This window comes from Ambystoma mexicanum, chromosome 9, assembly GCF_040938575.1.
Source record: "Ambystoma mexicanum isolate Mex_15411 chromosome 9, UKY_AmexF1_1, whole genome shotgun sequence".
Taxonomy (NCBI): Eukaryota; Metazoa; Chordata; class Amphibia; order Caudata; family Ambystomatidae; genus Ambystoma; species Ambystoma mexicanum.
In genome coordinates this window covers 58,266,319-58,291,808 of record NC_090931.1, presented here as the reverse complement: position 1 = coordinate 58,291,808, position 25,490 = coordinate 58,266,319, and the positions used below count along the sequence as shown (strand labels likewise).

At 49.7% G+C, this 25,490-nt stretch overlaps 1 protein-coding gene across 8 annotated transcripts in view; it reads left to right on the top strand.

The window, feature by feature from the left end:
• Positions 1 to 7,090: 7,090 nt before the first annotated feature.
• The window catches only part of APLP2 (amyloid beta precursor like protein 2), a 429,108-nt gene continuing 410,708 nt past the window's right edge, over positions 7,091 to 25,490 (top strand). For 7 of the 8 annotated variants that reach the window (XM_069614144.1, XM_069614143.1, XM_069614141.1 and 4 more), the window contains exon 1: positions 7,126 to 7,280. In XM_069614144.1, the coding sequence (XP_069470245.1) occupies positions 7,212 to 7,280 (69 nt within the window). In that variant the 5' untranslated portion in view covers positions 7,126 to 7,211. Of the gene's footprint in view, positions 7,281 to 25,490 lie in introns of all 8 variants that reach the window. The other variant, XM_069614142.1, reaches the window with a different exon arrangement.

The window sequence follows — 25,490 nt, the reverse complement described above, 5'->3', positions numbered from 1 at the left end:
GTACAGGTAGCCTCGAAAGACAGTCCGCTACCATGTTTTCTCTTCCAGGTATGTACACAACTCTAAAATCATAAGCCAATAGATCAACCATCCATCTCGATATTCTGGGAGACCCTTTGGCCCAATCTGCACTACCCAACAATTGAACCAAAGGCTCGTGATCTGTCTTCACAGTGAAGGTTTGTCCCCACAAATAGAATTTGAAGTGCGCAATAGCCCATGCTACTGCTAAGGCCTCTCTTTCTACCACAGAATAATTTCCTTCTGTCCCTTTCAAAGGTCGGGAGGCAAAAGCAATCACATGTTCAAGTTTGCTAGCATCATATTGTGAAAGGGCAGCCCCAAGGCCCAAAGTGCTTGCATCCAGAGTCAAAACAGTTCTTCTACCAGCAACAAACCCCCCTAACGAGGGCGCTTTCACAATACTTTCCTTGATTCTATGGACTGCACCCTGACACTCATCAGACCACACATACTTTGTGCCTTTTTTTAGTAATTCCCTCAATGGAGATGACATAGTGGAAAAACCTTCAACAAATTTATGATAATACTCCGCCAACCCCATGAATGAGCGGAACTGCTCCTTGTCAAGTGGTTGGGGAGCACATCTAATACTGTCTACTAAAGATTTCTTGAGAGAAATACCATCAGATGAAATTTTGTGACCCAAATAGTCCACCTCATTCACAGCAATTTTACACTTTTCTCTCTGGACAGTCAAACCTGCTTCTCTGAGTCTGATTAGGACAGCCCTCAACATCTCATCATGTTCACAATCATTGTCAGCAAAAATAAGGATGTCATCTTGAAATACAGTTACTTTCCTTAACCCCTTGAGCACCTCCTCCATTATTCTCTGAAAAACTGACGCCACAGAGGCTAACCCAAAAGGCATGCAGTTGTACTTGAAAACACCCTCAGGAGTGATAAAGGCCGTCAGGTGTTGGCACTCTCTGGACAAAGGAACCTGGTGGTAGGCGGATGACAAGTCAATAATAGAGAATAGCTTTGGCTCTCCCAAGGGGTATAGAGTTTCCAAAATGTTTGGTAGCGGATGTCTCTCAACAACTATGTTTTGATTAAGACTACGCAAGTCAACACACAACCTCGATTTCCCATTTGCCTTGGACACAAGCACAATAGGAGACAACCACTCAGTCGCCGTCACCGGTTCAATCACTCCTTTGTTGACTAGACTGTCCAATTTTTCTCTCAGTTGACTTCTCACTTTTAAAGGTACTTGTCGTACTTTGTGCACCACAGGCTGTGCAGTGCCTTTGAGTTTTATGTGATGTTCAAATTTCTTGAGTTTTCCCAGATTCTCTGAAAACACTTCTGGGAACTCCTTGTGTAGGCATCTCCAATCTCAGCAATGGTGACAGGATTTGGTGCACTGGCCTGCACTCGCACTCCCAGCTTCCTCTGTTCTTCCCATCCCAACAAAGAAGCTCCTCTTTTTGCTATAAGGAGATTGGCTCCACAGTTCCTTTCCTTGTAAGATATTTTGGCAGGGACTTCACCAAGGATATCAATCTCAGATTCTCCATAACCACAAACTCTGATGTTGGTAGGGCAGATTGCTGCATCACATTTTCCCAGGGTATTTACTAAAGTATCCCTCGATACTATAGTCCTAGGGCATGGGTGCACAACATACGGCCCGCGGGCCAGTTGCGGCCCGCCATGCCCTTTTGACCGGCCCGCGAGGCACAAAGACTTTCCTAATGGAGGGCGGCCCGCGTGGCCGCCCTCCATTAGGAAAGTCTTTGTTGTCTTCCGGGCCGGTGAAAACACTGGCCCTCATTGGCTCAGCACACACACGCATCACGTCGCTCCTACGAGCCACGTAATGCGTGTGTGCTGCACCAATGGAGGGCCAGCACTACGGCTGGCGTGGCCCATAAGGCTTGATGCCGGAAGGCATTTCAGCCTTGGACCATGCCAGCCGTAGTGCGATTCCAGCTTACCTGCCTGCCTTCCAGCACGTCTCCGGTAAGTGGTCTGTTTGTGTTTGTGTGTCGGGTTTGTTTTGCTTTATGTTTGTGTGTATGAATGTTTGTGTTTGAATGTATTTTGAGTGTATGTTGAGATGCGGGGGTGGGGGGGTTTGTCGGATGTGTATGAATGTTTGTGTTTGAATGTATTTTGAGTGTATGTTGAGATGCGGGGGTGGGGGGGTGTCAGATGTGTATGAATGTTTGTGTTTGAATGTATTTTGAGTGTATGTTGAGATGCGGGGGTGGGGGGGGTGTCGGATGTGTATGAATGTTTGTGTTTGAATGTATTTTGTGTGTATGTTGAGATGCGGGCGTGGGGGTGTGTGTCGGATGTGTATGAATATTTGTGTTTGAATGTATTTTGAGTATGTTGAGATGCGGGGGTGGGGGGTGTCGGATGTGTATGAATGTTTGTGTTTGAATCTATTTTGAGTGTATGTTGAGATGCGGGTGTGAGGGGGTGTGTCGGATGTGTATGAATGTTTGTGTTTGAATGTATTTTGAGTGTATGTTGAGATGCGGGGGTGGGGGGATGTGTCGGATGTGTATGAATGTTTGTGTTTGAATGTATTTTGTGTGTATGTTGAGATGCGGGGGTGGGAGGGTGTATCGGATGTGTATGAATGTTTGTGTTTGAATGTATTTTGAGTGTATGTTGAGATGCGGGGGTGGGGGGGTGTGTCGGATGTGTATGAATGTTTGTGTTTGAATGTATTTTGTGTGTATGTTGAGATGCGGGGGTGGGGGTGTCGGATGTGTATGAATGTTTGTGTTTGAATGTATTTTGAGTATGTTGAGTGTTTTGTGTGTATGTTGAGATGCAGGGGTGGGGGGGTGTCGGATGTGTATGAATGTTTGTGTTTGAATGTATTTTGAGTATGTTGAGATGCGGGGGTGGGGGGGTGTCGGATGTGTATGAATGTTTGTGTTTGAATGTATTTTGAGTATGTTGAGATGCGGGGGTGAGGGGGTGTCGGATGTGTATGAATGTTTGTGTTTGAATGTATTTTGAGTGTATGTTGAGATGCGGGGGTGGGGGGGATGTGTCGGATGTGTATGAATGTTTGTGTTTGAATGTATTTTGTGTGTATGTTGAGATGCGGGGGTGGGAGGGTGTGTCGGATGTGTAGGAATGTTTGTGGTTGAATGTATTTTGAGTGTATGTTGAGATGCGGGGGTCGGGAGGTGTCGGATGTGTATGAATGTTTTGATTTGAATGTTTTTTGTGTGCTGAGTTGGGGGGTGGGGGTTCGGGTCTGTATGGGTGCTTGTTTGAGAGTTTGCTGATTTGGGGGGGTGGGGGGTTCGGGTATGTATGGGTGCATGTTTGTGCGTGTGCTGAGTTGGAGGGGTGGGGGGTTCGGGTCTGTATGGGTGCATGCTTGAGTGTGTGTGTGCTGAGTTGGGGGTGGGGGTTTGGAGTTGGGGGGTGGGGGGTTCGGGTCTGTATGGGTGCTTGTTTGAGAGTTTGCTGATTTGGGGGGGTGGGGGGTTCGGGTATGTATGGGTGCATGTTTGTGTGTGTGCTGAGTTGGGGGGGTGGGGGGTTTGGGTCTGTATGGGTGCATGCTTGAGTGTGTGTGTGCTGAGTTGGGGGTGGGGGGTTCGGCTCTGTATGTGTGCATGTTTGTGTGTGTGTTGATTTGGGGGGTGGGGGGTTCGGGTCTGTATGGGTGCTTGTTTGTGTGTGTGCTGATTTGGGGGGTTGGGGGTTCAGGTCTGTATGGGTGCATGCTTGAGTGTGTTTGGGGCATAGTGTTTGGTTGGAGGTGAGGGGGCCATGGGGCATGGTGTTTGGTTGGGGGTGAGGGGGCCACGGGGCATAGTGTTTGTTTGGGGTTGGGAGCCATGGGGCATAGTGTTTGGGGGTGAGGGGGCCATGGGGCATAGTGTTTGGTTGGGGGTGAGGGACAGGGGGCATAGTGTTTGCTTGGGGGGTGAGGGACAGGGGGCATAGTGTTTGGTTGGGGGTGGGGGCCATAGGGCATAGTGTTTGGTTGGGGTGGGAGCCATGGGGCATAGTGTTTGGTTGGGGGTGAGGGGCCCATGGGGCATAGTGTTTGGTTGGGGGTGAGGGGGCCATGGGGCATAGTGTTTGGTTGGGGGTGAGGGGGCCATGGGGCATAGTGTTTGGTTGGGGATGGGAGCCATGGGGCATAGTGTTTGGTTGGGGGTGAGGGGGCCATGGGGCATAGTGTTTGGTTGGGGATGGGAGCCATGGGGTATAGTGTTGCACTCCAAGAGTGAACTCAATAATAAAGCTATAACAGGCACAGTTAGGAGATGTACATCCTTTGCTTTTTTGAGGAAACCTGACTCAACGAAGGCCATACTCCTCTTGGGTAACCCAAACAGCAAACTGTAGCAGTCCAAAATAACGGAATGTCCAATCAAGGGTCAATAAAATATATATAATTTAATTAAACAGACGATATACAATAACTAAATCGAAATAAATGATAGCAATGGAAAATGTGTAGTACAAAATGTAAGTTTGAAATGCAATAAAAATCGTTACCCCTCAAACATATCTTTTTCCATGTGTTTAATACAAATTGGGGGTTGAAAAAGCCTCCTGACATGTCCCGCCTACCGCCCCACCCACTTTTACTTTTTGGCCCACTATAGCCCTCATGTAAGGTACTTTCGGCCCTCTGTCAAAATCAGTTGTGCACCCCTGTCCTAGGGGAACAAGTGTCTACCTTCATAACGAGTTCATGCCCATCAATGACAAAGGTGTCTGCTGGACCTTTGTTCTCCCCAGAGATGGCTGAAATTTCAAAAACGTACTTGGGACTTGACTCCTGTACATTAGGCATTTCCTGAATATTATAACTTCTTCTCACACTGTCTTCTTCACTTTCTCCTGCCCTGAGTTCCACCATGTTAATTGAATTGGCCTTGCAGACGTTGGCAAAATGTCCCTTGCCTTTGCACTTAAAACATCCCGCGAACCTCGCAGGGCAGGACGGAAAGTTTGCACCATGTCTAAGACTTCCACAGCGAGAGCATGAGCTCCTCATGTTCCAGTTGCTTTTCTTCCCCAAGGAAACGTTCACTTTCTTCTTTTGATCAATGGCACACACTGGCGCCAATGGCACAGTAGGCCTATCCACCCTAAGTTCTTTAACATATTGTGTTGTTTGCTCGATACTTATAGCCAAGTCAACTGCTTCATCCAGTTTCATATCTTTGGCAAGGAGCTTCTCCTGGACTTTGATGTTATTAGTGCATTTTACTAGCTGATCCCTGATCAGGGAGTCGGTCAACTGTTCAAATTCTCAAGAATAGCTCAGTGACCTCAAACAAGCCACATAGGATTCGACGGACTCCGATCTTTCCTGAACCCTCTGGCAGAATTTGTGCCTCTCAAAACTAACGTTCTTCCTTGGTTCGAAGTGGTCTCGCAGTTGGTAGAGGGCCATGACATATTCATCAGTGTCACCATCCCCTGATACTTGTCTCTAAGCTAGGCCATCGTATATTCTGCGGCCCTCGACGCCCAAGTTATGAAGCAGTAAGGCTTTCTTGCGTGCGGATGAAAACCTGTCGCCTCCTATAGCCACCAAATAATTCTCAAAACTGTCTTTCCACTTGTCCCATCCAAGGTAAGGGTGACCTGGCTCGTTCAAGAAAGACAAAGGAGGTGGGATAGATGCCGCCATGCTGGAGGGTGAGCTAGCAGAACTGAAGAATGAAGAAGAAAAAGTAAAAATTGGATGAGTGAGGTTAAGAAAAAAAATATAAATGAAAAAGAAAAATATTATGGTGTTGCCAAGAGGTTTATGTTATATTCGAATTAATTTGATGAAGGCACAATCAGACAAAGGTGGCACAGTTTTTTGTGGTCACTGGTTGCAGAGACCAAGTTCCTAGAATGTAAACAATGTGCTTCCACAATCTCCTTGCCAGCGTGGAACTTCAATCATTGGAGCAATAACACGGGGAGGGAACGAAATAATCCGAGTGGGGCTGGAGCCGGGAGATAAGAAACGTTGCTTAGTAACGCGCGTCACAATAGAGCTTCAGTGGAGGCTGGTCCCTCCTGAAGACACGCCCAAGACGCGTCAGTCCAATGTCACAATGCGCACGCGCCAAGAAAAGAGAAACGAAGCTCGCGCACTGGCAGCTTCACGGGCAGGCGCACGCACTCCTGGCTCTCGTGCTCGGGTCACGCGGAGCTTCGGTGAAAGCAACAGAGCTCGCGCGTCACACCCGCTGCATCCCTCCAGGGCCGTATAATGAATCCCAACTTGCCTGATGACGGCCGTTTCGGCTGTGCTCTCCCAACCTGCCCAAGGACAGTGGATTCGGCTGTGCTCTCCCTGCAGCTCCGCCTGCTGCCACACACGCAGGGAGAGGGCGGCGAGTATCAGGAAGGCTGCGTTGAGACGAACGCTGAAGGTAGCTTTAGGTGGGTCCTGAGGACAGCTCCTTGTCGCCAATGTTAAGAATTGTCTTCCATGCTAAGTATATAAGTATAAGTATTTATTTAGGTCAGAGACCAAAGTGACACCAGGCATCACCTTGGGAGGTAGGCTCCAACTGACCATCAGAACTTAACATGAATATAAACAATCCAATGCAGAATCTAATGACATAACAAAGTAAATGATACAGAACATACTAAGGCTTACCATTCTACTGCATGAGAATGTTCAAGTGATTATTGTCAAGTGAAACACCCCAACACTCAGCTTTATTACAACAAACCAACTTCATAACAATATTCACTTTGGTAATATGTGTGTGCCTTGTCAATTAATTTCTTTTTACTGTATGGTCATTCTGTCCCTGGCATCCCCGTGCCAGTTCATTTCCATAACATTGGTAGATTCCTTTTCATCTGACACATCCCCAGGGTTCATCCCATCCACCTGCCAGTTTACTCCACAGTTCCCTCTCTGTTTTCTATCACACTTTCCACACCCAAGCGGTCCCTCTCCCCACTGCTCCCCTGTGCCCGTTTCAAGATGGCGGCTGGGCGCTACCTGCCGCTGCACGCGCGGGCGTGCCAGGCGCGTCAGCGCTCCTGGGGCGGAGGGCGTGGCCCCTCGCATCCCTGCGCTGCCGCAGCCCGGGCTCGCGACGCTCCGTCACAGAGCTGGAGAGGCGTGCCCTGTGACGTGGCTTCCGGCCGGCCCAATCCTCGCCGGCCTCTGCGGCTGCAGCTCAGTGGAGAGTCGGGCGCTGCGGAGAGAAGAGCTGCGCACCATGGGGACCCTGCCTGCCGCTCTCTGGCTGCTGCTGTGCGCGGGCCACGCGCTCGCCGGATACATCGAGGTGAGCGCCCTGGCGCGTGTGGGGATCTGCCTCCGGGGGGGGGGGGGGGGTCATCTACACCCCCCCGCGCCGCCTATGGTACCGCCGAGGCTGTGCGCACTGCCTATTACCCGGATCGTGCCACCTGAGATCGGGGGGGATGCGCGCGCCACGGACCTGCCACCTGCTGGATCCTCAATGCTATCGCCCCCCATTAGCGTTGATGGGGAATCCGGACTGACCTAGTGATGGGTGGGGGGCAAGAGAGGGTGGCTTCAAAGTGACCCTCACGTCACCCCACCGCCTTACATCAGTGCAGTGCTCTGCCTGCTGCAGAGGTGGGTGCATGGAGGCGTGCATCGGTCGGGGTTACCTGGGTGTAGCTACCCCCACCCTTGCACCACTGACATCACGCAGATGGGGGGGGGCGGTGCACGCCCTGCTTCCTGATAGCCACTGCACCCTGGTTTATGGATCAGACGCCCGGGGGTCACCCCCAAATCGCGGATCCGCGGTGGCTCCATGGTGCAACATGCCAGGTGCTACTGCCAGTGTCCCCTCGCCTGTGCATTTATTGTGGGGGGTGCAGTTATGGGGTGTCATCCTGTGTGGTGCAGTGGTATCCCCAAATGTGTGCCCCCCTGTTCTGGAGCTGTCATTGCAACCCCGCCATCCAGACCAGGGCGAGGGAGCGCACTGTTGTTGCACTGCGCGGTGCAAGTGTTTTCTGTGGTGGGTGTCGTATTGATGGGGGAGGCATGGAATCTGTCCTGGGGGAGTGAACCAAAGAGCAAAGGAGTGCCCGCCTCCAACACTGGGCTGCACAGGTGCCTCCCAGCATGAGTTGCATAGGGGTGCGGGGTGGGGGGGCAGTGGGTGGCCTCCTTTCCCTCGAATTATGTAACGGGTACAGACAGCGCCGCTGATGGGACAATAACTGGCAGTGCGGGGGCTTAGCGCCGATCGGTGGCTGCCGGCCAAGCGCTAATCCCGCCAGGCCAGCAGCTCCGGGGGGGGGGGGGGATACAGTCCAGCGTCCCCTCTTCCCAGGCTCATCATCGGGTCACACATGGGCTGGTATGTACACAGGAGGGAGGGGGGGGAGGGAGGGCAGCTCTTTCATGTGTTGATGGGGAATGGGGTCAGGCGTCCTGTGGTGGGTGATGCCTCTATTCCCCTTGGATCCTAGGAAGGGTAAGTTGATCACCCTTTGCGGGCGGTTGCCCATTCTTTCGCTCTGCTGTTTCTTCTCTCTCCGGGCTCCTTTTGAATCTTCATTCCTTCAAGGTAAAGCTCACAGGCCCTCGCGAACCATGGCCTCTGCATTCTTGGCACAGGGCCACAGAATTTCTCCAGACTGGTCTAGAAGCTGACGGTGTGCCACCTCCCCCTTGATGGCAATCCAGTTAAAAGCCTTCTTTGTGCACGGCAGGACAGCCCGTTAATGATTATTGCTGATGGGTCAATGTGTCTTTTCGGGTGCATGGAAATCCATTTTGGAAACCTCGGTTCAGTGGTGTGTTCGCTTATTGGCCTTCTCGGCGAGCCCCTGCAGGGTGGCAGCTGTACCGCCGAGCTGGGCTAAGATGAAATGAGTGGTACGGATTGTCTGTTGGCTCATGAATAACCCTCGGTCCGTGGTGTGCGCCATCTACATTACCAGTACGGTTATTGGCATATGTGTCCGGCATCTAGACGTTTGTCATACTTGGTGATTGAAGAGACCCTTATAGCGCTGCAAGCTGAGACCTCTAGGCGCGTCTCTGTGCAGAGGCCATGCTGGTAGGGTTACTATCGATACCGTTATGGTATTTCTGAATGCTGCGTGGTTCCCCTCTGTAGAGTGGTGTCTATTTTCAGAGGGGTGCTTAGGGGGAAGGCTTTTTTTTTCACCACTGCTGTAGAGAGCGTGGTATGTTGGAAGCGTGTGCCCTCCTGACCTTCCCATGTCATGAGGCAGTTTGTCACAGCGAGCTACTGTCATCGCTGCCTAGAATTGCATGGCAGAGGGTTCTTATTGAGAGCATTTGTCAAATTGATAGAACAGATATTAAAAAAAGGCGGGCATATGGTGGTGAAGCTAGCCGAGGTATTGACTCGGAATGATCCACAGTTATTTAGCGGATCTCTCACCTGGCCTTGACAGAAATCCTAATGGGTGCACAGAGCGGAACTCGCAGTACTGCGCCACCGTTAAGATGCCACGTTGGATACCCACACCCTGTACTGCACTCCTCCTCTCGAGCGAGGTTCGCACTTTAGACACAATAGAAAAGGATCCATTTATGAACTGATTACTCGACGCAAACAGATTAAATGCTGAAACGCTCCTGTCATATTTTAAAAGAAACTTCCAGAAGGTTGGGGTGGAAGAGAAGTGAGGCAGCCAAGAACGTAATTGTTTGATTAGGTGTGTTGTAATGTCCTCTTGTATAGCAGAACTTTAGCCTCTAGGAGCTAGGCTCAGCAATAGTGAGGGAGCAGGAAGATTCCGAGAGACTGGGGAGAAAGAAGGCATGCCACTTGATGTGAGCTTTGGAGCCACCCTGCTCAGTTCAGGATGGCAGAGGGTTCAGGGAGTGGTGGGGCATCCCTGGCTGGAGGATCCTGTTACATCGCTTATGTTCTGGTTGCTCTTTAGATATAGAAGATGGGGGCGTGGGATTGTTTACATGCACCAATGCAATGCTCTCTTGGAAGTCTTTGCTTTAGCAGAGAGCTCCTGTAATTCGAAGCTGATGTTCATCTCCCAGGACAGCTGTGAAGTGCCGGAGACCCTTGGTCCATGCGTCTATGGACCAGAGGGAGTGCATCTCGGCTAATAGCCACGTACATTAGACTGTTAGGAAGAGCAGGCGGTGGTTTGGTGTGCGGTTGAATACGCTAAGAATTGGACCCTGAAGGGCGCTCCTCTGGTGGTTCCTGTAGAAGGGCCCGAGGACCCACCAGAGAGGGCACTTCCTCACTTCTCGGGGTACCTTCAGATGAGCTGTCATGCTAGTCCAGAATGGCCATTAGGCTAACTTTCAATTGCACTCTTGTTTGATTTGGAAACTATTGTGGGGTGAGTGGTTATGTTCCTTTCTTTTTGCAACTTACCCAGGTGGGATTAATGGGAGTATGGGGCTCCGGCCCCCACACTTCTTTAGGAAGATGCTGTAAGCGTAAGCTGGGCAGGGTGATCTGTGGTAACCAATTAATTGAAGCTTATTGTAGGTGTACACATCCCGCCCAATATATGAATTGGCCGTGAGTATTTTTTGCTAGATTTTGAGTTCATTTTTTTTTTTTTTTGCCCCTGTTTTGGCTGACATTGGATCTGCCGGGTGCCACCTTGGAGCCCTCACGCAGCTCTTGAATAATGAAACGTGTTCCGACAAAGCTCTACGAATAGTTGTTGTGTAGCCACCGTTGCGTGGCCTGGAAAGCTTGCACAGGAAGAGGCACGCCCTTCAGCAGAACAGGAGAAGGCAGTGAACACAGGGTGCAAGTAACGCGGGGCTGTGCCAGCGGCCCATGGGCACCAGCCCCCCTGCATGCACTGATGCACAGCACGGGCCACACCGCCCTTTAGATATCGGGCAATGTTACCTGGTAGTGCAGACACGCCCCCGCCTCACTCCGCTGCGCCTCTTGGCCTTCTTCCGCCCCGTGTTTTCGGGTGGTTCGCTGCCGCTCAGAGGCGCGCCGCCGCCTCTTGATGGCTGGAAACCCTGCCCTGCGGGTACCGTCTTTGCTTCATTGAGATAATGTGCCTGCGGGCGCCGGCTGCACAGTCGGATCAGGTTCCAGTGTGGAGGGGGACTGCGCTCCAGGAAAGGGCTCCTGCTGGCACCTGCCTTGCCCCCTGACCTGCCATGGGACCCCTCGTGTCTCTGTTAAGACGCCTCTTCGGGGGGACTGCTACAGCCGCCACAGAGCGGCCCCTTCAGTTGTGCATGTGTTGAGATACACCGGGGGCATGTGCACGGTTGGAAGTGTGCATGTGTCAAGGCACCGTTGGCCACTCCCCGAGGCCTCCACTTATTCACCCTACAGGTTGGGGCAGTTTTATGAATCCTGGTAAATGATTACCCATACAAACTCAGTTCTTTACATACCGAGTGTGCTTCGTAGTGTGAGGGTTATTTGAGGACTTGCTTAAAGATGTACCCACAATAATGTGGACACACAAGCCAGTCAACGGAGCTAAGGCAAATGTAAGTTACAGTGGTCGGATTCAATGAAGGCATTGTTTTGAGGGTATCTCAAACTACAAAGAGAGCCCAGTTTAAGGTTATTTTTCCACAGCTGAATATCATTTCGAGAGTTCTGGACTCAGTGGTCCCTACCAGAGCTGCAGCTCTGCAGATGTTCTGGATTGCGACTCGGTGGTCCCTTCCAGAGCTGCAGGTCTGCAGATGTTCTGGATTGCGACTCGGTAGTCCCTCACTCATTGACTTGTCATGATGAGCAATAGACCTCGCGCAGGGGTCCATGCTAGAGCGATCCAGGCCCTGAAGACGGGAAAAGCCCAAGGGATGTGTTATGATGTATTCTAATAGGCTGCTGGCCGGAAGACAAGCGCTCTCAGGCCCACCTTCCCTAGCTTTGGTGGCGACCAGTGCAACTGCAGCTTCCATGTAGGGCGATCTGACCCGTGGCACCACTAACAACGGGGCAGAGCAGCTACCAAGTAGGGCGTTTGCCCCATTGTTAGTGGTGCCACGGGTCAGGAGCAGCAACCACATAGGGTGATCTGACCCGTGGAACCACTAACGACGCGGCAGAGCAGCTACCAAGTAGGGCGATCTGACCCATGGCACCACTAACTGGGGAGAACAGCTACCAAGTAGGGCGATCGCCCCATCGTTGGTGGTGCTACGGGTCAGGAGCAGCTACCAGGTAGGGCGATCTGGCTCATGGCACCACTAATGACGGGCCAGAGCGGCTACCTCATAGGACGATTTGACCCATGGCACCACTAACGATGGGGCAGAGCAGCTACCAAGTAGGGCGATCGCCCCATTGTTGGTGGTGCCACGGGTCAGGAGCAGCTACCACATAGGGCGATCTGACCCGTGGCACCACTAATGACGGGGCAGCACAGATTCCCAGGCAGTCTCTTAGGACAGGTGGGCTGTATACTAGGACTGAGCCCAAGTATAATGGGGCACAGTTGGGATATAATAGGAAAACTGCCTAAAGTAAAGGCATGTTATGTCACTTAGCACGTTCCTGATCTTGTGCAAGGGTGGTAGCTGTGAGCAGCCTGGTTGAGGCAGAGGAATAGACCGTGACTGCATATACCAGGGGTGGCCACCGTAGGTGCCGGGTGGAGGCAAGTAGAGCAGAATAGGGCCACATGCGCCAGAATCGGTGACAAGACAGTTGGTCCACGCGTGGCTGCCGAAGCAGGCCAGGACCCTCAGAGCTCTGTAGCGGAGGGCCCGAAGGAGCACCAGTGTTGCAAGGCAGCCATGCTCGTCCCCACATCCCTTTCAAGCTGGGCCGGTGCTCGGATTTGCGGGGCCCCTTAATTTGAATTTTGCCAGTACAGGAAGTGGCATCACAGGGGGAGGGTTACTTTCCTGTAGAGATGGTTCTTAATGCTTTGAATATTGCCTTAGACTGGGAAATGTGCATAAAATACTTTTTGGAAACGGGTTTTGTCTGTAAAGTGCGAGTACTTTCCTAGAACCCATGCCCTACCAGGGAAGCCTGCCACTAACTGATCAGTGTTTGGCATGCAAGTTCCACCCCAGAGGCTTTTCTTCAGGTTCACCAGTTGCCAGTCATAAATAGGAAATGCACACCTGTGCCGTTTGTGTGCGCAATAACATCCGTATTTCTTTCCCAGCAAGTTGTGTGACAGCGCTATCATCTCACTGCCATGCCATTCCATTCACAATCCAGTCTCATTTTACATCAAAAATGGCGGTATAAAAACAAGCATTGGCAATGCAAACGATTTGGGCTTTTGTGTAGGCATGGGAAAGGCATTTGCCATGCACGTCTGTAGCAGTATTAACTGGCTATCAATTGTAGCAGGTGCAAAATGGTGTGTGTACCTGGAATATAACAGCAGTGCCCGGCAAAGGCCTAATACGTAGACACGCGCCAGATAGTGGTCGAAGGCAGGCCTGTTTAAGACATGTTAATTAGTTTACAGCACAAATTAAGCCAACTAATAGACTATGTTGAAAAAACCCTGGCAGGCACTTTGAGGAGACAGTTTGACAGTAATATCTCGGAGATCCCAGGAGGCTGTGTTTTGGTTGAGGAGGGGTAAGAAGCGGGTGGGAATGGCTCGTAGGGATTAGCATGGCCAGTTAAAAAGTCAAAACTGTTGCTATTACCAATGCTTGTTTATGGAGGAAATGTGTAAATGTGCAGTTTGCGGTGTAATAGAAGTTAAAAAGTTGAGTAACTTATGTCATGCAAAATGAAATGATAAATTTAAGAATTTCTGAAGATGCATGATGGTGTCTGAGGCGAGGGTGTATGTGCCGGTGCAGTAGCGAAGGTTATCTCTTAAACACTCTAGAAACTAGATCAGATGCTTTGCAGAGATCAGCAACACTCAAGGCAGATAAATGAGCCTTATCCTCTTAAAAGAATCCAATTCCATCTTCCCTGTCCCTTACCTAAGGCTGCCTGAGGTGCTGCAAATGGCATTAAGGAGGAAGGGGAAACGGCCATGTTCAGCTGGAGACGCCTCGAAGGGAATGAACTCCATGTAGCAGAAATCGTGAAACGGCGCCGGGAAGCGGACGCACGGGCACTTTAGAAAGCAAACCATTCATAACGTTTGCTTTTTGACAGTTTAGAGATGTACTTCTGTATTCTGGATAAATAGGATGGGTAGAGTCCTACTATATTTGGCTGAGGATTCTGCCCTCCATCTGCATTCAAAACAACGCCTTACGCGCAGCACAAGGCATTTCCAAAAGAGCACATCTCTACTGCCAGAAGAGCCTCCCGCTGGCTCCCCATAAAATGGGGATCATCTTCAAAGCCCTGACCCTCACCCACAAATGCATTTACCTCACCGCACCAGCATACCTATTGCAAAGGATACACCCTGCCGTGTCCTCGAGACCCACTAGGACCCCCTATGCCAACCTACTCACCGTACCCAGGGTAAAAAGAGCAAGAGCAAGAGCAGGTGCTGCCAGCTTCCCCTACCTAGCTGCCCTGCACTGGAATGCCCTCCCCACTGCCCTGCGAGCTGAACAGTCGCTCACTGCCTTCCGCAAAACCATGGAAACCACCTGATCACCTCAACCCTGTCATGACGTCCATCCCCTATATGGATATTTGAACTATGTACATTTTATGCATAACACGTATTACATCTCTGCACTCCAATGTTGTAACGTATGCATAATGTAACTAAGCCTGCTGCTAGTAACAGCACCACAATGCCCCTGGGCTGTCTGTGCGCTATATAAATGTAAAAAAATAATGCGTTCACTGCGGCTTCCCGGCTCTTTACTTTGTGTTCCCTCTCTCATCCCAGAATGTGTCCCTTCCCTCCCAGACAAGCCTGCTGTACAGTGCAATAATGGGCAGTCATTTTACTTGAGGTAACATTTGGGGGAAGAGGGAGGGCTGGAGATCAGCAGGTCAGTCCAGAGTTCTCAAACAGACCCCTGAACGGATGCTGTTGCACTTCAGCTGGGTCCTGCAAACACATACCAGCAGCAAATCAGGCGGCGGCAGCAGCGGCATTGCTACAGTCCCGCCTGCCCACTCTATTCCCCGCCGCAGGCTCGGGTAAGCACGGCAGCATGGGCCGCCTTTGCGTGTGCTCGGACTGCACTGCAGCAAGCTTGGCTGCTCTGGGCACATGGACCCGATCCATGCTGCAGGCCTGGAAACACCGACCGTGAACTCTGCCTCTCGGACCCACTGGCCTTGCACTGTTGATGCTCTGTCTCAGGCCTCGGGAGGTAAATAATGCCTGTCCAACTCCTATACAAAAGGAAATGATGGATCAAGCTACTCAAATGGATGCTGGCATTAAGGATCCTTTGGGATCCACTGGGCCAATTCTGTCAGGCAAGGAAAGGGCAAAAACCTCTAGTGTAGAACACCGAAAACTGATCTACCCTCTTCCTTACATGAGCATATTTTGGCCATAAAGAGGTTAATTAGCCCACAGCCATGAATGCCAACTTGAAATGGATATCTTCACGAAATCTACAACTAAAGAAATCACAAATGCCAACGATAAGGAACTTGAATTCCCATGATTTTGTAATGGACCAGAGAAACTTTATCATGACTAACATTCAGAAAACTAAAGAAGCGCTGCGCTACAAGACCCTTGCATGGCTGCGCCAGAGAACAGGCCCAGGAGTAGTAGGTCTCATTTATTTACTGATTATTAAAAGGATAGACTGGAGTGACTGGTGCTCACTACCCAATAGTGATTGGGTTGCGAGGGGAGTACCCTGCCTGCCTGCCTTAGACGATGCAAATATTTGCCTAGAGGGACTTCGAACTGTAATCTTCTCTAATTTCAGCATTAGGGAGTCAGTCATGTATACGGCTTGTCCCTTAGAGTTTTGCTATCATGCTTGTTCTGATGGTATAACTCCTGATCGAGAATTATTAGGAGGGGGTAATTATACCTTGCCTATCTCGTTCCGTCTGGTGTTACAGCTGTATATTTGTATCTATGTTGTCTGTTTTGTCTGCGCCTTCAAGCCTTTGGGTAAGGAGGTGCGCAATATAAATTAATAAACATAAAACGCACTCTGCGCGGGGCCACGTGCAGCTGCACATGCTGCGCTGGCCCTGCATGTGAGGGAGGCATTGGCGTCCCCTTGGCAGCACGGCTAGAGCTCTGGGAGGGTGCAAGCTTGTGTTAATGGAGTTGCAGTCCAACCTTTTGGGTTTGTACAAGCTACGTGTGCTGCGTTCAGAAAACTGACCACTTTCTCCCTTGTAACCAGAAAGCTTTACTGTAATCTTGTCACCTACGCCGTGACACACTTGGGTTTGGGCGTAATGCAATAAATGTCAATAAGCTCTAGAATGCCAGCCATGTTTGGCATTGTCTGGTGCTTTGGACTAGGACTTACGCAGATCCTCTCCCCTTGACTGGGCTGTCAGGGGCTAATTGCGTGGTCCTGTGGAGCCAAATGAGGGCTACCATTGGTAATGTGACGGCAAAGCATGCTTGCCGTTTTCGGCATTAAAGGTGTAGTTTAGAACTGTGTCCATCCAGTGTGTGGTTGAGTCTTCAAGTTTGCATTAAAAGGCACTACATTGTTCATCGCTTCCTTTCCACGTGTAGGGTGTCTAGCAATGGGTGCTACTTATCCTATGTCCTACCTAAAGCCGCGACTGACCGTCTGCTCATGACTCAATCCTCCATATTGTCCGTACGCCTAGTCCTCTGGTGCCCCCTTCACTGCATATTGCTTTGCTGATTTCAAGGGTGATCTGGCACACCAGCGCATTACACTGGTGCCAGCCACAGTGAACTGCTTTCACACCACAAACCAAGCCTGGGCCTTTTCCCTTGGGCATTGGCATTATTTCCTGTTGGGCGTTGTGGGTGAGCCTGGTTGACGGATGGATGGATGTGCCAATTGAATGGTGGCGAGGAAAGAAGCGCCTTGATCTTGCGCCGTAGCACGTTTAGCCTTGCATGTATTGTGTTTTGGAAACTAATTGCAGTTTCTGTAGCAATGTCTTGAACTAGGGTTCAAGACCGCCTCTCGCCGCAGGATGTAGGCGATGGAAGGTGCATGCGTTCTTAGAAGCCTGCTGCCTCGGTTCTTACTGCGAGACTGTGGGTTTCACTTTGAAGCGCCAGTTTTTCTACAGAAAGGGGATTTCGTTATGTGGTCACACTTGTTAAATTTAAAACCACCCTACTAGTGATGCATGACAAGCTGGGATTTCTGTTCTGTCTAGGCTTCCCATACTGTGTCCAACCATGACACCATGCAGGCGACGCCCCCAAGAACATGTAGACCACAACATGTCTTCATGATATCGTGAGGCTACACAGTTGCTCCCTGTGGCCAAGTTACCTGGTAATTGTGCACCGCTGAGTGATGGTGGCGGGGCTGGTCGGCCCACTAGGGTGCTAATCTTGACACTTGTTTTGGATCCTCTGATTACAGGGGTACACATTTCAAGCTGTGGGGTATAAATAATCGCCATCCATTTTCCGCAGAAAATGTCTGATTCGAGTTAATTATAATTGCCCCTACCCAATGGGGGATGGGGTGCGTGTGTTATAATAAATGTGTGCCAGCCTTGGCAAGCTTTTACACTGCTCGTGATTGTTACACTATGCTCAAATGCACAGTATCGGTGCGTTCAGTGGTATTTCAAACTGTTCTGGCTCGCTGCTACACCCATCTTATCTGAGGACCAGCTCTCGGTTTCCTACGTGTTCTTGTGCCCTCTCCTTGACCTTTCGCTCTGATTGGGTTTGTATCTACATCTATTCTCTGTAATTAAAGGCAACCATGTCGCCTGTTAAAATTAACAATCCACCCCTTTTTCCCTCTTCATTGACACCCAGTACAGTGTCATCCCCTTCCTTTCTAAATTGAGATCCATGTCACATGTTCTGTCTGATTCTGTGGTCTTCATGCTGGATTGCCTCACCCCTTCTGCACAGGTAATTGGGGACCCTGCGCACTGCTGGAGAGATGTCTCCTCCCCACCCCCCCTCCTCATTTCACAATTAGCACATGGAACTACACCAGACCAACGCTCCAGTGCATGTTTTTTAATTTAGTGTATTCAAGTAAGTGTTTAATGCGGTTCCCTATAGTTCTGACGTAATCGTTTCTTAATCGAAGAGATTGGTGGATCTGCTAATAAGACCCCCTGCCTCGCTTCATAAGTGCTCCATACCAAAGTGAGAGTCCAGAGATAGCCTTGTGACGCTCTCGGCACCATCCCTGCAGTGGTCGCATGTGCGTTCCAGGCTACTGCTTGAACACACTTTCTGCAGGTAGGGATCTCTTTTTAATCTTTTACACCGGTTTCCAAATAATAATTGTATGCCTTACTGGTTGCAAGTAAATTTGTAAAGCCGTACCTGGTTGTGGCATGACTACTATCGGCACACAATTACACAGCAAATTCGACATCCCACTAGTGTTGGCTCTGTGCGCAGGTCCGAGCTATGACTCGACTGGTGTGTATTGGTGTCTGGTGTGACGGTCTCTACCGCTGCCATGTGGAGCAACATCCACGTTGATGCTTTTTTGATCTCCTTCAGGGAAGGGCAACACCTTCCTCCCAGGACACTGGAACCCTCCCCAGGACGTCTCCTGTGAACAGGTACTCTAAAGGCAGCACTGGCCTAACACAACCACTTTCTCACCATGGTGGAGTCACTTTGAAGTCAGCAGGCATGAGGCAGGTGCCGAGTGATCTCGGGGTGGCAATGGGCACTTGTGCAACAGATTGATGAGGCAGGCCCCTTACAGCAGGCATGCTTTAGACCAATCCCCTGTGACATTCAGTGTTTGTAAGGGAGATGCACCCCCCCCCCTCCTTTTCGTGATTGATCTTTGCACTGTTACAAGGAGCCGCTATACCCATTCAGAGTAAAGATGTGTCCCCTCGCCAGCTCCTGGGAACATTTGTCAAACTGCTGTGGACCAAGGTGTTGCCGCTGGCTTCACTGGAACCAGGGCCTTGTTCACTGGAGGTGAATGCTCACCTGTGGGGGTGGGGGGGCAGCCAAGCTCCCTGGAATGAGTGAAGAACAGAAAGACTTGCCTTGGAGCCCCTGGATTGGGACTACAGCCACACAGAAGCAGTTGGCATCCTGTTTTGTTGCTTCAATACCTTCAAGGCGATCAACCACACACTTTGTGGTGCTCCTTTTGGAACCGCTTGCTGCTTTTCGACTTCAATAGCCCAAGCCAGCATCTGGAAATGTTCTGACCCATCTCAACATCGTGGGAGGGCCCCACTCGATCGCAGTCGACTGCTGGGAGCAGTCTTGAACTCTGACCCTACCCATCAACAAGAATAAAGGTATTATGAATAGGCCCCACCCATCAACAAGAATAAAGGTATTATGAATAGGCCCCACCCAGCCACATTTTGGTATCATAGTGACAGTTAAGCCCAACCCTTTCTCTCCCCTTGTTTTTCAATGACCCATATCCTTGAACAGTGACATAATTGCCAAAAAAACTCTGCTCATCTACTCGGTCACCTTTTAATGGTCTACATTCTGTGTTCCTTTTACAGTCGCAGATTTTGATTAGTCTATTTTTTTTTTTTTATGGAACCCTGATTGAACCTTCTTTTTGGGGATCATTGTACTAAAGGTATTTGGGTTGCTACTGTTATCTGATCACACCCCTGCGGAAGATAAAGCCTGCACGTGCCCTGAACTACCAAAGGGGCGAAGGAGGAATGCTTCTCTGGCTGTGCCTGTTTCCTCTTTAAGATTGGGGTCACTGCTGGTTTGATGGTAGTATAGTGCTGAGTAGGCGGTTCACTACTCGCCCCTGCAGAGCAACCCTCATTTTGTCAGTTGTGGGTTGCAAAGCTGCTTCTTGTTTTTTCAATCCTGTACTTTGTCCTTCCTTGCAAATCGTGGCTTGTCTGAAGCTTGTGCCTGTAGTACATTTTCAGTATTTGCTTGCGGTTCTCAGCCTGTCCTAGATTAGAATGCTTTCTTTGGCCAGCTCTTGCCTCACTCAACAGATGAGGGTTGACCTGGGGATATGGCCTAAGGCTCCAGCCGTGTTGTTGGAAGTTTTCCCTGATGGGGGTGGGGGAAGAGTAGAAGGTTACATGCTCAGATTGTCGTGCCGTGTACAGACCTAGAATCTTTGACTAGTATCTTGTCTCCAAACTATTGTTCCGCAGTTGTGGGGATTATGGCCCCCAAAAGCCACTGATGGAACTGAACACCAGCGGTTCGGTGGCTGCTGAATTCCATTACGAACAGTATGGGCGATTGGAGACGTTTTGGACCCGGTGAAGTGTAGCTGTAAAAAGCGAGGAGGCGCATACACGTGCCACTCCCACGTCCTATTTGCGGAGGGCCACATGGTAAGGCCTAGTTGCTGAATTGATGGACAAATGGGTTTCATTCTGTTGGCAAATTACTTCAATTTCTACTTAATTTGTATATTCGTCCGAATTAGGAGAGCACATCTTCTGCTATGCTGTCCAATAGATCTAACTGAGCATTTTCGTTTGTGTTTTTGTGATCCTTTTTGACAATCTGCTCGCAAGGCAGAGCCTCTGTATGAAGAGTTCAGTACTTGCTGCTGTGAGTGTTGAAAGCAACTCCTGAGCAGTTTTAGATCTCACACCACACGTTGTGTTCTTGGGCCAGTTACTTTAAAACGAATCTTGGCTGATTGCATTTACCCTAGAAGACACAAAACACGTGGAATTTGCCAACCTGTATGGCCCTTGCTAATTCAATTTCTAATCTTCTCAAACTCGTAGATGTCCGATTAGACTGTTGCAATGGGGGGGGGGGGGGGGGGTGATGGGGGCCGTGCTCCTTCAGTGCAAAGCTCCAGGCTCTGGCTTGTTGTAGCGTTTCTTGCTCATCACCTTGGGCAATGCAATGCAGGTGTTATGAATGCTCAGTCATTTGATTCTCCTCAGATTGGTTCCTAAATGGGCTCGTTGAATACCCAGGGCCTACTTTCAGCTCCCACTCCCCACATCTCTGTATCGGGGTGAATCATTTCAAGTTGCAAGCTAGGAGCTGGGCATAGTCCCTCACCAGTCCCCCTCCACCCCTAACCCCCTTCCTCGCCAGTGGCTAGTACACTTCTTTTGACCTGCTTATATCTCACTCTACCGGACTGCAGATAAAATAACATAATTAGTACTGCTTAAAAGTTTTTATAAATTAATTAAATACCTGTGGTTTCCCTTGTCTGTTAAGTTGCCTTATCGAGTTCCTATTTCTGAGGATCTCCATTTTCATAGCACCCAACTTCTTGGAGGTATGTCTTGAAATATGTAGTTCTTTCTGGCTCAAACTCTTTTTGCGCTATGTTTTGCAGGTCCATTAAAAAAATGTAGTAAATCAAAACGTTTTATTTTTTTACTGTTGGCAGCTGCATGGTCTCTCACGCGCCACTTGCAGCTGCACCTCCTCAGAGGTATTCTTCCTTTTTCCCCCAGAAGCTCACTGTCTCCAGAGCCCTGGTTCTCTCTAGGCTTGACTACTGCAACAGCCTGTTCCTCAATCTGCCTAACTAATCCAGAAAAGGACTGCAAGACTTATCCTTGCCCTGAAGCACAGAGACTGTATCTCTCCAGCCCTGAAATCTCTCCACTTGCTCCCAGTGGCTGCAAGGGTCAAGTTGAAGACCCTCTTGCTCAGAGTAATACTGCCCTGATGGTACGTCCCTGTCACTTCCCCCTGCACTTTGCGTTGTTGCACTTGCACGATCCGAATGACACAAGGCCCAGTAACATCGTTTGTCTTGTCCTCCCTCTACCTTCCATCCCTTGTATTGTTTTACCTAGAAACACTTGTGTACAGGCGCGTTTATCAATGTTAGTATCTCAGCTTTTCTGTTTTTAAGCTCTGCTCTTCGCTCTGTGTCCACTGGCTCGGTCCTTTCTAAAAATGACACTAGGAGCCTTTTAAGGCTGAGTTCTCACCTCACCTCCTACTCCTCTAAGTGAGTCAACTTTTGCTTTAAGAATCCTTGGTGACATTATTCAGCAAGTGTCGGAGGTCCCCAGGAGGCCAATCTTCCAGCACTGGAAGGAGCGGCCCTTGCAATGACTTTTAGCCATGAAACATTTCAGCTGACAGTCCCTTTACGTTATCGATTACTGGTGGGGTTTTGACTGGTGGTTGAATTACTGAATCTGCCTGGCGCGCTTAGGAACGTGCTTAGTGATTGCCGATACCATCTGCTCGTGGTTTCCAGAGTCCTCTGTTTGAGATCCTTGCCTTAACCGGCTGGAATTGGTGGCTTTCAGGCAACTGGCTGGTTCTGCTCCTTTTGATCCCGGGTCTGAGTTTATGCGTCCTCTCTTTGCAGTGCTTGGTCCCAAGGACCTTTGCTGCACAGCTCCACAGTTCCACCCACCATGTGGCCATTACACCTTTGGAACTATGGCTTCTAGCAATGTGTGGCCACCGGGAATAGCGCAGCAGTGGCCGCGTCCTAGTGATATTCTGGGCTCTCAGTGCTGTCCCGCTGGACCTGGATCATGGAAATACGCCGTGGCCTAAAGGAGCAGCCCGTGTGTTCGTCTGGTGTGGGCCGAGCCTCCTGTGCCTTGTGACGTTGTAACGCCCAGGCAATGCTCCACCCCCCCACCCCCCACTGTATCCCACGCGTGGGGCATGTGTAACGGGAGGGGGTGCCGAGCCAAAGGGTTCCTTTGAATTTAGCCACTGCGTCTAGTTTGACTTGAACACTGTCTGAGCTGGCAAAGTACCCGTCACAAATGGCATCTTGCCTCCCTGTTGACTCCACATCTTCAAGCTAACCTCGCGTACTCTTGCCACACAACCCAGACTTGCCAGAAAATGAAGATCACGCAACCACAGCATGCGTTCTGTGGGGGCAAGAAATTGGCAAGCTTTCCCTAAATATCCACTTTCATTCCTTCGACTAAAATGTAACTTAAATGTTGAGTGGCCCATAATTGGCTGGAATATTTGCCTGCACTAGGAAGAAGCGCTTTAAATTGCAATTTTTCTCTCTGGGAAAAATTGTGAAGCCGTAGATTTAGGCAATAAAATAGTCATGTAGAGAAATTGTGCTACTGCCTAGTATGACATTGGCATGTGCGTTAAACGTTCACAGGGTCGCCAAAAGCCATGCCATCAAAAATGGAGGATTCAATACAAAAACAAGTGATGCACATTGTTTGGTGCAATTGTTTGTATAAAAAACGAACGTAGAGGGGAGTAGCACACGTAGAGCAGCGTGAGGCAAACCTATTGCCCCATTTTAAAATCTTTCGGGCAGTAATGAGCTCGCTATTCACATGGACATGCATAATGGCATTAGGACTCTGGCAGCTGCTGTGAATTTAGTGGGGGCAGGCACTCGGCTAGAAGGCACAAAGCTCCCAGTTAAAGCGCTGGCTTTGCGCACCCGTTTCTCTGGGGCTTGACCTCCCATGCAAACGGGCACTTGTGGAGGCTGTGAAAGGGCCATCATGGAATGGTCATATGGACAGAACCAGGGTAACTTTCAGATCGTCAAAGGCGCTGCCGTTAGTTGGGCGCATGATGGTGCTCTGCGTAGTAGTGACTGCCCGCCTCTTAAAGCTCCTGGCACCGTCTGGCCTGTAGGCCAGTGCTCTATACTCTTTCTATGGCAGCCTGAACCTTCTATGGGTGGCTGAGGGAGGGTTACGGGTCCACAGGCACTAGTCCTGGGAGTGCCAGGAAGCCAGACATCCTCCTGGTTGGGTGGCTGTTGCATGCACTGGCATGAAGGTCACCTGCTACTGAGTGGCTCTGGGCCCCAGATTGGACTGGCCAGGACGGGGCGCCTTCACTTAGCGTTGCTTTGCTCACGCTTCACCTAATCCCCCAGACGGCTGGGGTCTGGTAAACCAGTGCCATTGCTGTATTGCATTGATTGATTGTTTGCTTTCTAGTAAAAGTGAAGTCATGTCTCATCTGATTGGCCTTGTAGTGGCAAGAAGATTAAATCCCTCTAACAGGACATTGGACGAAGAGGGGCAAGGGGGGGGGGGGGTTAAAAACCCAGTGCAAGATCCATTTGTGCCTGCCCCTTACTAAAATCTCCTTTTTGCCAGAAGATCCAGGGCATAGAATCGGGGATCGGAGGAAAGGCTGTTGGAGAAAGAAAGCTTGTTGGTTTCTCCCATTCTGTGACTAGTGTTTCTCAGTTGGCAGCTGGCTGTGTTCTGTGGGGTACTGATGCAGACCCAACACCTCAGTTCCAACTGCTGTCCCGCTGTGCAATAGTACCTGGAATCGTCTCTTGTGCTAGATGGAATTACCAACAAAATGTCTCGGACCAAATAAACAGACGGACTCAAAGAAGATGGTGAAATACTTATCGCAATGAAGGAAAGCAGGGTGAATCGCCATTCATCAATCTGATTCATGCGGAATCAAATGTCGTCTTGGTGGTTTATATTATGCTAGATGCGTCATCTGACATGCTCGTGGCATATTACAAAACACTGATCGAGGGGTGGGATTGGATTAGCGGAACAGGTCTACATACAGAATACATTAATATTTTCCCATTGGGGGGTCCCTTGTCTGTAGGACAAGCCCCAACCTACTTCTACACATGTAGCAAGCACACTGATTACAGCAAAGGATCTGGCAGCAGAATAATACTTGCAACATTGTATGTAAAAGTGCATGGCAGGCTTATCTGGTTGGCAACCCAAATCCACCCCTGGACTTTCGGCTCATTAGCAGCACGTACATAGAAACAAAACCCAGGTGTTTGGAGAGATGTCGGTTCTCCCCTTGTTTTCCAAATTAGTCTAACCTCTCATCGGTAGGCCTCATGACAGCGTCTTCAGTTTGAAGACTGACCTTGCCAATCTTGGCTCATTCAAGGGAGTGTAGGCACACTGTTTCAAGCCTAATGAATATCCCTTGTTTGCGAGCTCTTCGTCACGTGTTGAGACCACGAATTTGTCCATTTCGACAGAGTATTTAACATTATTTGGTTCCATTATAATGGGTGCAGTTGCTCCTCTTGGCCTTTAGAGACTTGCTCACTCTATCCCATATACACTTTATGCACTTTTTAATTGTCCATTACTTGGCAACTGGGAAGCTTCTTGTTCCTCCTAATCTTGTGAAATAGGTCTGCTCGTTGGACTCCTTTCGTACTTTGCCTTCATCTCTCAAAATGGCATCCTTGGTCCTAGGCCAATGTACTACTTATGTTTGCAATGGGTGAAAAAACATCCTCTTGATGGTCTTTTTCAAATCAGGATTCTGGGCTTGTATTTTGAGGTAGCTGGATTGATTGGCATGAGCGATCGTCCATCTTCTTCGAATGTTTGTCCTAAATGTCCTCTCGTAAGCTTCTATATGTTCTTTCTACCTTTGTTGGCGTGTATTTACAGTTATTGACCACATTATCACTGGGTACATGTTTCTCTTACTGCTTCAGTTATATCATCCTCCTTTTATTTTCATCTTGTTTCGGCATAGGTTCGTCTTTATAACATTCTTTTGCTGTTGTCAGACTTTACCTTAAAGTACATTATTCGGTTCATGGCTGCGTTTTGGCAGCTCGGCAA